The sequence below is a fragment of the Petaurus breviceps genome, unplaced genomic scaffold (assembly GCF_028583685.1).
Source record: "Petaurus breviceps papuanus isolate PSGF00001 unplaced genomic scaffold, PetGlider_PUasm1.0 76, whole genome shotgun sequence".
Classification (NCBI taxonomy): Eukaryota; Metazoa; Chordata; class Mammalia; order Diprotodontia; family Petauridae; genus Petaurus; species Petaurus breviceps.
Window position 1 is genome coordinate 14,326,011 of NW_027186473.1, and position 13,797 is coordinate 14,339,807.

Genomic DNA, 13,797 nt, shown 5'->3' on the forward strand with positions numbered 1-13,797 from the left:
GGACAGATGACTGTTGGCTCAGGTGGTGAATGTCTTACTGTTATTTCCAGGCTTCTAAACTATTCATGTTCCTAACCGTGGCTACCCTGGCTCTGCTTAGAACTCACTTGCAACAATCTACCAGGCATCTTGTCCATTATCGCTGAATTTTCAGATATAAAAAGAGCTATTAGGTCCTTTTTTTTTTTTAAGAGCATGGGGTCTGAATCACAGGTTTAATCTCATAGGATTCAGTTAACTGCTTGGTCTTAAGGATCATGCTATGGATAGTTTAAATACATTATCGTTATTGAATAAACAGCTCAGCAGCAGACTTAGTGTTTTCAGGTCACTGAAAAATCTTCATTTGTGTTTTACTTCTGAATGTTAAGAAAGCTTGTAAGTCTAAAATTGCAAGTGCAGAATGCCTATACGGACTTTTCAGGGCCCAGATAGTTTCATACCATGTTGACCAGATAGAGGATTTGGTACTAATAACCAGCATTCTGTAGCACTTTACACACGTCATCTCATCTGATCCTCAGAACAGTCTATTCTCCTGAGAAAATTAGTGACGTGTTGAGGCGGGATTGACTTCAGGGGTTCCTGATGCCAAATCTAACATTATTTACTGTGTTGCCTCAGGAAGCTGTCTGGTATTGAAAGTCGAATGGAAAAAGAAACTGAGACCATGTAGATAGTAATCTAATTAAAATGTTTTGGCAGTCAGCAGTGGGGATCGTGGCAACTTTTATAAAACTGTGATAATGCCTTGATTTGAATTGGCTATATTTTTGTCTTGTTCCAGCCTCGATATCTGCTGAAGTTTGAACAGATTTATCTCTCCAAGCCTACTCACTGGGAAAGAGATGGGGCTCCTTCACCTATGATGCCAAATGAAGCCAGATTGAGGAATCTCACGTAAGAAACATTTACTTGTTGTTGGCAGCTGATGATAAGGCATGGACAGGCCACATGATCTCCTGGTACCTCATCCAGTAATTCTGTTGGTACTGTGGTGAGCAAAACACTGTGAGCTATAAAGCATTTATACATAACTGAACTATTCATGAAAAAATTATGCTCTTTTCATCTAATCCAAAGAGAGGACTAATAATTAGGGAATATCTGGATCATGCCAAAACTTTTGTTTTTCTTTTCTTTTTTTATAACTGCCTTTTATTTGTATAGCACATTGATTTACAGATATGGTACACACCCCCAACCATCCCACAAGCCTTACCTTGCAAAAATAATAGCACTTAGGGTGGCCAGGTGGCACAGTGAGTAAGAGCGCCGGCCCTGGCATCGGGAGACCCAGGATCGGTTCCGGCCTCAGATACTTGGCAGCCACACAAAATAACTGGCCGTGTAATCTTGAACAAGTTACTTAACCCCAATTGCTTTAAAAAAAAATAATAGCACTTTAAGGTTTGCAAGGCCTTTTCTATATAGTATCTCATTTGATCCTTGCAACAACCCTGTAAGGAAGGTTTCTGTCATCTCTATTTTATAGATGAGGAAATTGAGGCTGAGAGGTTAAGTGACTTATCTAGGGTTCAATGGTAAATGTTTATTAAGGGCCACCTACGTGCCAGGCAAAGAAAAATGAAAGAGAGTCCCTGTCCTCTAGGAGTTCACAGTCTAATGGAGGAGGCCAATAGTAATAAGTAAGGCAGATTCTAAACTCAGTTCTTCCTGATCCCACGTCTGCTGGGACATTATCTTAATACACTGTAGACATCCCACCTTCCCCCCCTACCCTGGCATGGCATTTATATAGCATCAGAACATTGGATCTTTATAACAGTCCCACAAACAAGTGTGTTGGTGGTGTTATTATCTCAGTTTACAAATGGGGGAACCCAGACTGAGAGAGGTGCGTAACTAGTGTCTGAGAAGGGGTTTGACTTGGATTTTCACCCACGGTCAAGCACTCTGTCCACTGCACCACTAGGCACCTTTGTAACAGACTAAAAAAGAGAAAAGAAGACAAAGTTCACTTTGTTTTTATTTTCAAAGGTATTCTGCCCCTCTTTATGTGGATATCACAAAAACAGTTATTAAAGAGGGAGAAGAACAACTTCAGACACAGCATCAAAAAACGTTTATAGGAAAAATTCCAATTATGCTTCGTTCAACATACTGTCTGCTAAATGGTTTAACTGATCGTGATCTCTGTGAATTAAATGAATGCCCTCTTGATCCTGGTGGCTATTTCATTATCAATGGATCAGAAAAGGTAAAATGAGCAATTCTTTATATAAATTAACATTGGTATGTATTTTAAATAAAATGACAAATAACAGAAGTTAAAGTTGGAAAAATACAGTATTGTACAAGTAGTAAACCTTAGGTATTAGAATCTTGGTAAGAGGCATGGGAAATTTGGCTGCTAGAATTAAACTAGCTTAAAGTTTTGCCTCAGTGTCTAGAAAATACACCTGATATTGTACCTTATATTTAAATGCACATCTGCCTAGAGTTTCGTACAACATGAATATCTTGTGGAGATCGACTTAATTTTTCAATACAGTGCTTTAGTAATTTTAGAATAAAGAGAGCTAAAACCCTCAATAGTATTGTTTTTCTGTACTATATTATCATAGACTAAACATGGAAACTTGGATGCTTTTTTTTTTCTGTTTTAGGGATTTTAATGTTTTGTGGTTAACATTTAGGATTTTTTCCCCCATCTTCTATATAGGTTCTGATTGCCCAAGAGAAAATGGCAACAAACACAGTATATGTGTTTGCCAAAAAAGATTCCAAATATGCATATACAGGAGAATGTAGGTCATGTCTGGAGAATTCTTCTCGACCCACAAGTACTATATGGGTTAGCATGCTTGCAAGAGGAGGACAGGTATGGAGCATTAACAGAAGCACTGAGTTTACATTTTTCATTTCTCAGCTGCCAACTTTCTGGGCATATTTCCTCTCCATTCCCCCTCATCCACGGAAGATGCGAATGTGGGACAGTAGTTAATTCCTGTACAGCCAGAGTGCACCTCGGGGCGGCCACCTAGTCGGGGCGGTTAGGTGGCGCAGTGAATAGAGCATCAGCCCTGGAGTCAGGAGGACCTGGGTTAGGATCCGGCCTCAGACACTTAACATACACACACACAAAACCTAGTGGTGTGACCTTGGACAGTAACCCCAATTGCCCTCCAAAAAGCAAAAACCCCCCAAAAACAATAACAGAGTGCACCTCACTATTGTGCAGGTCTCAGGGAACCTTGGTGGGAAGGTGTGTGAGGCTGTGGGGATTTTGTCTTTTTGGAGCACTTTCAGCCTAAACCAAATGTGGAAAACTGTGAGCCCAGTATGAGCAGATCTGAATCCTGCTCTTTGTGTGGGAGGTGTGCTTATGAAATGCATAGAGTGAGATACTAAATAATTTTATTAGAAGAGTATTTATGTACTTTTGTGTGTGCTATGCATTTCTTTTGTAGGGTGCAAAGAAGAGTGCGATTGGTCAGCGCATTGTAGCCACTTTACCGTATATCAAGCAAGAAGTTCCCATTATCATTGTGTTTCGAGCATTAGGTTTTGTATCTGACAGAGACATCTTAGAACATATTATTTATGATTTTGAAGATCCAGAGATGATGGAAATGGTATGTGAATGTCAAATCCATTTGCTCATTTAGTCTATCGAATAAAGGCATTGTAAAAATCACTTTAAATTTGAATACGAAGGTATTAGGTGGGTTTTGGCTAATGAGTTAACTTAATTTTCTGGTTAATTGAGGATTTCTAATGAATTTTCAGTTTGTTTTAACCCTCACTGAAAATATTTCTGAAAGTCCCTATCTTGTATTCTTATCTTACTGAGAGAACAGTAAAATAACTTCCATTTAACCTTTTTTACTCTTATATCAGGTTTGCCTCAGGGTTATTATTAGCATTGTAAATATTAATTTTCATGATATAATGTTGACAGAAAGAAGTACTTAATATTTGTTAAATTCAGTGTGTACCAATCATAGAACATAGCTGGAGATAAACGAAGAACTCCAATTGGTAGAATGTTGTAATTTTTTGGCTCTCACTACTTTCTCAAAGGGTACATCCAATCCCAGGACCTTAATTTAGAATAGTTGTAACTTTGATGGCAGAGAAAACATACTTAACTATTCTAATATTTTTTATTTCTTGAAAACTTTTATTTTGCCATTCCTCACTGAAAGCTTCTAAAAAGTGCAGCTCCTGGTACTTTTTACAAGGGCAGTTTTAATTGTTTGAATTTATCTAAGAATTTGGATTTCCAAGGTCCTATCCAACTTACCTAACTATGATTTTATGATTTACTTTACATTTTCAAGTCTAGAATAGATTTAAGGATATTTAATAAAGAATAAACAGGGTGGTAAGGACTTATTTGAGGTGTGGGATATGGAATTGGAAGTAATTATTGTTTTAATTTTTTAATATAAAGGTCAAGCCTTCTTTGGATGAAGCTTTTGTCATCCAGGAGCAGAATGTTGCACTCAATTTTATTGGCTCAAGAGGAGCAAAGCCTGGTGTTACTAAGGAGAAGAGAATTAAATATGCTAAAGAAGTTTTACAAAAAGAAATGCTTCCTCATGTTGGTGTCAGTGACTTTTGTGAAACAAAAAAAGCCTATTTCTTAGGGTATGTTTCTGGGAGGTTTTTTTTTTTTTTTCGATGCTTTGCTTTATAAGAGAGCAGTTGTTGTTCAAAGTGAAAAAAATGTCCAGTTGAAATTTCTGCTGTTATATATATAAAGAAGATGTGAACTCTGTACTTTATCTTGGGGGTAAATGCTTTCCATGTTCTATTATCCTGAAGAAAAAAAAAAGAAACCTGGGGTTCTTTTTGGTTGTAGGTATATGGTTCACAGATTACTTCTGGCTGCTCTGGGAAGAAGGGAACTGGACGACAGAGATCACTATGGAAACAAGAGACTGGATCTGGCTGGTCCTCTGCTTGCATTTTTGTTTAGAGGGTAAGAATTACAGAAAAAAGCCAAATTACTGGATTAGATGAGTCATGACATAGGAGCAAAACTGTTTTGATCCTCTTATGAAAAGTACAGAAACTGAGGAACATGTTCCATGCTGTTTCGTGTGTGTGTGTGTGTGTGTGTGTGTGTGTTTTACCCACAAAGCCTTAATAAAATAATTTCCATGCTGTTTGTGGTCAGTAATTCTAGACTATATTACTTTTGCCAGTGATTTTGGTGTGCTTGGATATTTGACATGTGAGTATGATAAATATTTTTTAAAAATAATTTTCTTTGGCAGCATGTTTAAGAATTTACTTAAAGAAGTGAGGATATATGCACAGAAATTTATTGATAGAGGCAAGGACTTCAACTTGGAGTTGGCAATTAAAACAAGGATCATATCAGATGGCTTAAAATATTCTTTGGCTACTGGGAACTGGGGCGATCAAAAGAAAGCTCACCAGGCTAGAGCTGGAGTATCTCAGGTAAAGTTTTCACAAACATAACTTCTAGTTTAACTTTAAAATTTGTGGTAGAATCTTAGTAATTCCTACATGAATTTATTTTTCTGGACTGTTCATCTGTAAATACTGCATTTTTTTCCAGGTGTGAAATCATTAGAGACTTTTAAATTGCGTGATCTATTTGCTGGTTGCTTATTATTGCAGAGAAAAATCTTAATTTCTGGCGTTTATTTTAGTCAGTATAATTTTGAATAAATTAGAACACTTAGGAGAAAATAGTCCCAATTAAAATATATTGTCCATATTTTAAAAGCCCCCAAATTAGAAGTTAATTGCTGGATATTCAGTTATTTTAAGTGTCTCTTTTGTTATATACTATACTTTTAAGAGTATTTCCAAGTCTCAGCTTGTAATAATAGCTGCTTTATAGTACTGGTGATGGAAAATTGCTCAAAAACTTGAAACAATCATTTCCTTTGATAGTATGTTTAAGAATTTGCTTAATAAGTGAGGATATATGCAGAAAAGTTTGTTGATAGATTGCTAGTATTTGTTAAAACTTCATAGAAAAATGGAAATATATTAACCTAGTTGTCTAATAAGATTTTTTGCATGTTTTTGTTATTGACTGGGATGTTATATACACTAAAGTAATCTGTTCAACCTTCAGAAACTAGCCATTATTTCCAGGAATACTCCCTCTTCCCTTATCCTCAGCCATAAGATATAGATTCTGGGAAGCTCTGGTATTAAAAGCTAGATAAAGTAGAAATGAAATTTTAAATCCTTACTGACATACACTTTCAAATTTAACTTGTTCTAGTATTTGACAGAAGATGATGATTACAGGAAGAATTGGGCCTAACTTTATTGAACTTACTCATTTCCCCAGGTATTAAACCGTCTGACCTTTGCATCTACTCTTTCTCACTTGCGTCGTTTGAACTCACCAATTGGTAGAGATGGTAAATTAGCAAAGCCAAGACAGTTGCATAATACATTGTGGGGAATGGTGTGTCCTGCTGAGACTCCAGAGGTAATATTTCAAAACATCAGTCCAGCTTATCATTAATTTAACATATCCTTATTTTTAAAATTCATTTGGTATTGCATCTCATTTCTAAGATTTATAAATGCTATGGTTAAGAGTAAATATGATTGGAACATTAAACTGAGTAAAAAAGATTTGAAATAGATTTTTTATGGATTTTGTTAAAATAATGAACTTTTTTTTTTTAAAGGGCCATGCAGTAGGACTTGTGAAGAATTTAGCCTTGATGGCTTATATTTCTGTTGGATCTCAGCCTTCTCCAATTCTGGAGTTTTTGGAAGAATGGAGTATGGAAAATTTAGAAGAAATTTCTCCTGCTGCTATTGCTGAGTTCGTATGACAATTTATTGGGGGTGCTAGTTCTATGAATTTTGCTTAATAAGCAATAACTATATACAGCATTTTAAAAATCTTTAATTTTAGTGCAACCAAGATCTTTGTTAATGGCTGCTGGGTTGGAATACATAAAGATCCTGAACAGCTTATGAATACCCTAAGGAAATTGCGACGCCAGATGGATATCATTGTCTCAGAAGTAAGGTTCTTGAATTAGAGATTTCATCTTTGGATAGGCTATTTTAAGTAATTCATGTGATTAGCCAAAGTTAACTTTCCATAGACTTCTTTGAATAGGTTTCCCTTAATCCAAATGAAAACTTTTCACTCAGAAAGATTAATTGGACTATCTCAGTCTAGATTTTCAGTTAATGCTTTATGCACGTAATAGATTAATTACCTGTAATAGAATAATTGTAATTCTGTTTGTGAAGTACTTTTAGATGCAGTTGATCCTGGCCTTAGGTGGTATTGCTGCTGGGTCTGAACGTCTATCCACCCTTTTGGAGTTCCTGCAGCATATCTCTTTCTGCTTCAGGATTAGATCTCTTCACATAATAGAGCTTAACATGATTTTAATGTCAGGAAGACAACCTATCCTCATTTATGTCATTTGAATGCCAAGAACACAACTCATCCACCCTCTCGTGAACCAGATTTGGATTTCTTTTCTCTGATCTTAAAACTGAGTCTGAGTATTATATACTTCCTAGGAATGCAGAGTAGGTTTATTACCAATCATCTTTAATGGCTTACTCTGTAGTGTCCTGAATGAGGGAGGAGAGATATTATCTGTTTACCCGAGACATGCTCCCTCACGAATTGGGAGAAGATATGGGAATTCTTTAGGCACTCTACTTTTATTTTTCAAGGTAGAATTGAGATTCTCTGGGTGAAGACATGCCTTATAGAAGGGATCTAAGATGTACTTTGTTTAGTCAGTATATGCTTTTTCCTATGAGGTCTGTGAATTTGTCTTACCTCCAGTTACAATTGTGCGTTTGACCTCTTGACACTTTTCTGGAGATGCTTTGCAAATGAAAATTACCTGGTCCTTACAGAAGATCACATAATTTCCTTAAGTCAGAAACTTGAGTCCTTTTGGTCAGGCACAGCTGATTATATCTTTCCTCTAACAAGAAAATCTTACTCCATCTTGGCATTGTATAATTTGCCAAGACTCAGGATCTTTTGATAAGTCACAGTTCTCATTTTGGCAGGTTTTACACTCTCCTTAGTATTAAAGACAAGTTTTTTTGGGGGGGAATCAATACCATTAAGCTATCTCAGATCTTAGGTATGATATCTGATTCTTTGATGCTTAGCTTCGAGTGAGTCTCCAAAGCTATACTAGATCTTCACTAATCTTACAATGTTCTTAAATATAATTGTTTTGGACCCTAGTGGCTTGTGAGGGTGAATCTTGACAGCCTTGACCAGAATCTATTGATCACTGCCTTAGTTTCCTCATGTGTAAACTGGGATAAAAAACTACTTTCCTAAGTGTTGCTTGTGAGAAAAGTTCTTTATAAATCTTAAGACACTATATAAATGTGAATTTTTGTTAATAGTAACATCATTCTATTGATATATAAGACATTTGCCTAATATCCTTTCACTTTTAATAGATGTGTGACAGAGGGAAGCTTGGGATTAGGAAGGTGAAAGATTTCTGTAGATTGTAGAATGGTGGTATCAAGTGTATTGTGCACCATGTACAGTTTGGAACTCTTTTGTATTTTCTGTGAGAAAGCAAAAAATGAAATTGTGCTACTGGTTACTTTAGCCATTCTAAAAGAAATGTTTCATTTCTTAGTTGTATGGCATTAATTTGGACAACATTGTCTGATTAATCAAGTGCAGTTTTTTACCCACATAAACACAAATTTGGGATTTATTTTACATTTAGTGTCTATCATATGCATATTGAAAGTGACAACTTAGATGAATTCTTTTTTTTCCAAACTAGTTGCCTTCAAAATTTTGTGTGATCTTGTCCTGTGTTGTTTTTTTTTTTTAAACTAAATCCTAGCAACATAGAGAAAATACAAATGCATCATCTTTCTTTATTTTTAAAAAACAGGTTTCTATGATCAGAGATATTCGAGAGAGAGAGATTCGGATTTATACAGATGCAGGCCGAATTTGCAGACCGCTTTTAATTGTTGAAAAACAAAAGCTACTTTTGAAGAAGAGGCACATTGATCAGTTAAAAGAGCGCGAATATAACAATTACAGGTAGGAATTTAAGGAGGAAAATGTGTATATTTTGAATAATTGCATTTGGGAATTATGCTTTTGTTAAACAATGGACTTTGACGGTTGTATTTCTGCAGTAGGGTGGCTAGGTGGTGCAGTGGATAGAGTCCTGGGCCTAGAATCAGGAGAATCTGAGTTCAACTGTGACCTCAGACCCTTATTAGCTGGGTGACCCTAGGCAAGTCACTGTTAGCCTCAGTTTCTTCATCTGTAAAATGAGCTGGAGAAGGAAATGGCAAACCACTCTAGTATCTCTGCCAAGAAAACCCCAAATGGGGTCATGAAGAGTCAGGAATGACTGAACAACACATTTCACATTAGTGTTTTTCTATCATGTTCAGATTTAATAAGATATATTTAAAAGTAAAGAGAATAAAACCTATAAGTATAAATTACAAATGTATATAGGATTTTAGGAACTATAAAGAATTTGGGTAACTTGTTTAATTTTTCAGTTGGCAAGATCTTGTGGCCAGTGGAGTGGTGGAATATATCGATACCTTGGAAGAAGAAACAGTGATGCTTGCCATGACTCCAGATGACTTACAGGAGAAGGGAGTTGCTTATTGTTCTACTTATACCCACTGTGAAATTCACCCATCAATGATCCTTGGCGTGTGTGCATCTATTATTCCTTTTCCTGATCACAATCAGGTTAGTAATACTTTTTATCTCATAGTGTATAATCTTGAGGAATTATAATAAGCAAGGTGGGAAAATATAATAAAATGTGAGACTGGCTTACAGTGATCTGGTTTTGAGAAAAACCCCTTCTGATTAAGAGGGTATATTTTTAGGAATTGTTATTCACCAATACTGTTGGGGAAAGGATAATGTTATAGAGAAAAAGAAAAAGAAATTTATAGCTATTTCCCATCATATCCCACAGTGAACTCGAGATGAATTTACAAGTAAATATAAAAAAAGATTTATAAAAAACTAAGAGAAACTTAATAGTATGCTTATTCCAAATGTGGACTACTGGAGTAGTGGAAGAAATGCTTAGACAAGGTTGATGAGTTTGATTTTATTAAAATTTAAAAACATTTAAATACAGGAAAACAAAGATAAAAAGAAGGGCAACACTGAGAAAATATAAACTTGTTGGGTGAAGTGTTGACTTCTGGAATATACCGGGAATGGACATAAGTTCATCAGGATAATACGTAGTCACTGTGGGGTGAAGGGGATGGGGAAGGTAGATAGTGAAGTTTATGAACTGTCAGCTTACAAAGGAGGAAACAAAAATAGCAAAATCTTGGGAAAATATTCTAGTTTTTAAAACTTCCATTATTTAATTATTGTTAATCAGAATGTGACACACCAGCATCCATTAATTTAGCTGAAATAAGTAAATATGATAAAACTTAATGTTTTGAGGGCTTTGAGAAAACAGATATGCCTGTACTTTATGATTGCACATTTGAAAATAATTTAGCAATATTTAACAAAAGCCATATGATTTGTCAGTCGTATTGATTGGGTAATCTCAATATTGGTGTTAGGAAATAATTAAAAACAAAAAAAAGTTGTATGAAAATACTTAGGGTTGGTAACCTTAAATGTCAAGGATTGGGAAATAGCCCAACAGGTTGAGATACATCAGTGTAATGGGACATTACATTTTCATAAAGAATGAGTAGTTTGTGCATTTGGAAAGTTCTGTATGAAATAATATAAAGAAGAAAAAATAATCAGAAATACCTTGTACACACTGACTATACTTATTTACAATATATTTGTAGAGTAATGAAGCTTGGTGTTCAATAGTGATTGCTGTTTATATCTTTTTTATACTATTATGAATGTATTAATGTCTTAACTGTTGTGTTTAATTCTTTTTTTTTTTTTTTTGAGAGGGGAAGGCAGGGTAACTGGGGTTAAGTGACTTGCCTAGGGTCACATGGCTAGTAACTGTTAAGTGTCTGAGGCCAGATTTGAACTTAGGGTCCTCCTGACTCCAGGCCTGGTACTCTATTTACTATGCCACTTAGCTGCTTTGTGCTTAATTCTTTTTTTTTTTTTAAAGCAGTTGGGCTTAAGTAATTTGCCCAAGGTTACATGGCCAGTTTTTTTGTGTGGGTGTTAAGTATCTGAGGCCGGAACCAATCCCGGGTCTTCCCAACTCCAGAGCCGGTGCTCTTACTCACTGCGCCACCTAGCCACCCCCCATGCTTAATTCTTAATAACTATAATTTCTGTCTTTTCAGGGGAAATATTCTTTGATTTTGAATGTATCATTTCATTAACATTCAAGGAAAAAGAAATCCTTTTTGCTTTACTGGACAAATTATCAGATGGATCTAGTTCCATCTATAGTATACATTCTTTTGTATGCTTTTAATTTTTCAGTGACAGTGTGTCTTTTTGCTTTAGTCTCCTAGAAACACATATCAGTCTGCTATGGGTAAACAGGCGATGGGTGTTTATATCACCAACTTCCATGTTCGTATGGACACATTGGCTCATGTGCTCTATTATCCTCAAAAGCCTCTTGTGACTACACGGTCCATGGAGTATTTGCGATTTAGAGAGTTGCCAGCAGGTATGTTAGTTTATTACCTCCCAAATGTAAAAAGGTGAGTGTGTATTTTTTTGACGTCATTGTCCATTTTGAACTTAAGTCTAGATAATAATCTTTTAGTCAGCTAACTGTAGTCAATTTGTGTTGAACTCAAAATGGCCCAACCGTTTGGTTAGTGCAGCGACTATAGCATTTTGATAGGAAAATCAACAATTTTCCTAAGTCCTCCACAAGGGGTTACTGTTGTACTGAAGAATCTAGTATTCTTTCAACACTGATCTCATGCCCTTGACCATGGATATAATTCTGCTTATTAAAAAATATTTGGATGGTATGATTTGATGAAGGATTTTTCTTCTCTGGGATTAGAAGTATGTAGAACTACAGGGTAATTGGCAGGACTTTGAAAAATCCCTTCCTTTTTCTTGATATAGAGGGCCATTTGGAGTAATGGCTAAAACAGACCAGGAATTATTCCAGGCAGGAACGTTAGGCCTTTCTGATCTTTTAATTCTGATTTTTCTCTTTCATGTCCCTCTTATGCTTGTCTTTAATTTTCACAGATTTTCTTTCTTGGTGGACATAATATTGCAGTATACAGTGAAAATTAATGAACAAATGCTTTGGTTACAAAGGTCCTTTTAACAGTGTTGGCCTTTGTTGCCTTTTTTGGGGGGAGGGCAATTGGGGTTAAGTGACTTGCCCAAGGTCACATGGCTAGTTTTTGTGTCTGAGGCAGTATTTGAACTCAGGTCCTCCAGGGCTGGTGCTCTATTCACTGTGCCACCTAGCCGCCCCTTGGAATTTGTTTAGAACAAACCATAAGAGGTTTTTATCTTAGGTTTAGCTTAGGGGTGGTAGTGGCCCAAGTGGAAAGTGTGACAGAGAGGACATCTAAAACAGTGGTGCTTTTTTAGATAAAGTCACAGTAGCCAGTAGGCCAAGGTTTGGCTAAGGGAAGGGCTTTCATGTAGGGACTCCTAAGGGTAGAACCTTTTTGTGTGGCCTTTGCCATGGAGTGGGGAGGACTGTCTTGAGAGGCAGGAGTATCCCACCCCATGTAATTTGTTAGTAATGGGGAGCCACAGCCCACTTTATTTTAAGGGGAGGTACTCTAACCTCTTAGAATACATCCTTATGCCTTCTTTATTTCTACCTTTATCAGCAGATTTTCTGATAATGAAGGGTATTTTTGGAATTCAGACTGATAAAAGAAACATTATTGTAGTGTTTTTACTATAACATCTTTTATAGTGCTAGTACAGGAGGAATTTTTGATTAGAATTAAGCTCTACTAGTGCAAGAATCAGCAGCTTATGATGCATACCAATGGTAGTATGTGGCTTAATGGTAGTATATGAAGACATCTCACTGTCTTCCCCTTACCCCTCATCTCTCTTCCTGCCCTGAGACCTCTTGAAAGCCTGAGGCTTTAAGGGTCGTTTCTCAGAGTATCTTAGTTCTACATTTAGCAGTAAGAAGCATTGTGTTCTTGGGTAGTTGCCAGCACCATTTAACTCCTGTACTGTTGAGCGATCAGTGTGTGGTACCTCATCCCCAGCAAATGATGAATGAACTTTTGGTTTACTTTTGCACTAACCCAATTTTTTTAAACAAATAAAAACAAGATTTCTTACTTAGCTGGAATATGGAAAACCAGTTATTCAGAATATTGTTGTTTTGGTTATTTTCCTCCCTGATAATTAATGCTCAGAGTCTTAGGTAATATACATAAAGGCCAGGGCTCTGAAAAACTTTTTGCAGTGCCATAGGGAAAGGAATCAGGAGACTGTGAAAGAAAATGGGTTTGGACTGGTAGTGATCATAATGTTGGCTGGACTGGAGATAACCAGAGATGGGATTGGTGACATTATTTTCATGTCAACATAGTTGCTTGACAGAATGTGGATAAAAAGGATAAAACCTGTTTAGCCAAATCATTGCATTAATCAGAATATTCAGGGTTTAGATGTGTACTACCTGTAAGATAGGATTCTGGAAAATACAAAGAGATGCAATGGATTCTAAATAAAATTGTTCTTTTATGGGTGGTTCATACCTTAATCTTCAGTGTGTGGATCTAATATATTTCAGGTATCAACTCGATTGTGGCTATTGCATCATACACTGGATATAATCAAGAAGATTCTGTTATCATGAACCGTTCTGCTGTTGATAGAGGTTTTTTCAGGTCAGCTTTTGTAAAATTTGT

At 36.1% G+C, this 13,797-nt stretch overlaps 1 protein-coding gene across 1 annotated transcript in view; it reads left to right on the forward strand.

The window, feature by feature from the left end:
* The window catches only part of POLR2B (RNA polymerase II subunit B), a 29,565-nt gene that overhangs the window by 11,308 nt on the left and 4,460 nt on the right, over positions 1 to 13,797 (forward strand). Inside the window, exons 4-17 of the mRNA XM_069105293.1 lie at positions 788 to 900; positions 2,002 to 2,221; positions 2,687 to 2,845; positions 3,435 to 3,599; positions 4,421 to 4,617; positions 4,832 to 4,951; positions 5,250 to 5,436; positions 6,308 to 6,451; positions 6,657 to 6,796; positions 6,890 to 7,001; positions 8,886 to 9,040; positions 9,517 to 9,715; positions 11,438 to 11,606; positions 13,680 to 13,776. Coding sequence (XP_068961394.1) covers positions 788 to 900; positions 2,002 to 2,221; positions 2,687 to 2,845; positions 3,435 to 3,599; positions 4,421 to 4,617; positions 4,832 to 4,951; positions 5,250 to 5,436; positions 6,308 to 6,451; positions 6,657 to 6,796; positions 6,890 to 7,001; positions 8,886 to 9,040; positions 9,517 to 9,715; positions 11,438 to 11,606; positions 13,680 to 13,776 — 2,177 coding nt within the window. The remainder of the gene's footprint in view (positions 1 to 787; positions 901 to 2,001; positions 2,222 to 2,686; positions 2,846 to 3,434; positions 3,600 to 4,420; positions 4,618 to 4,831; positions 4,952 to 5,249; positions 5,437 to 6,307; positions 6,452 to 6,656; positions 6,797 to 6,889; positions 7,002 to 8,885; positions 9,041 to 9,516; positions 9,716 to 11,437; positions 11,607 to 13,679; positions 13,777 to 13,797) is intronic.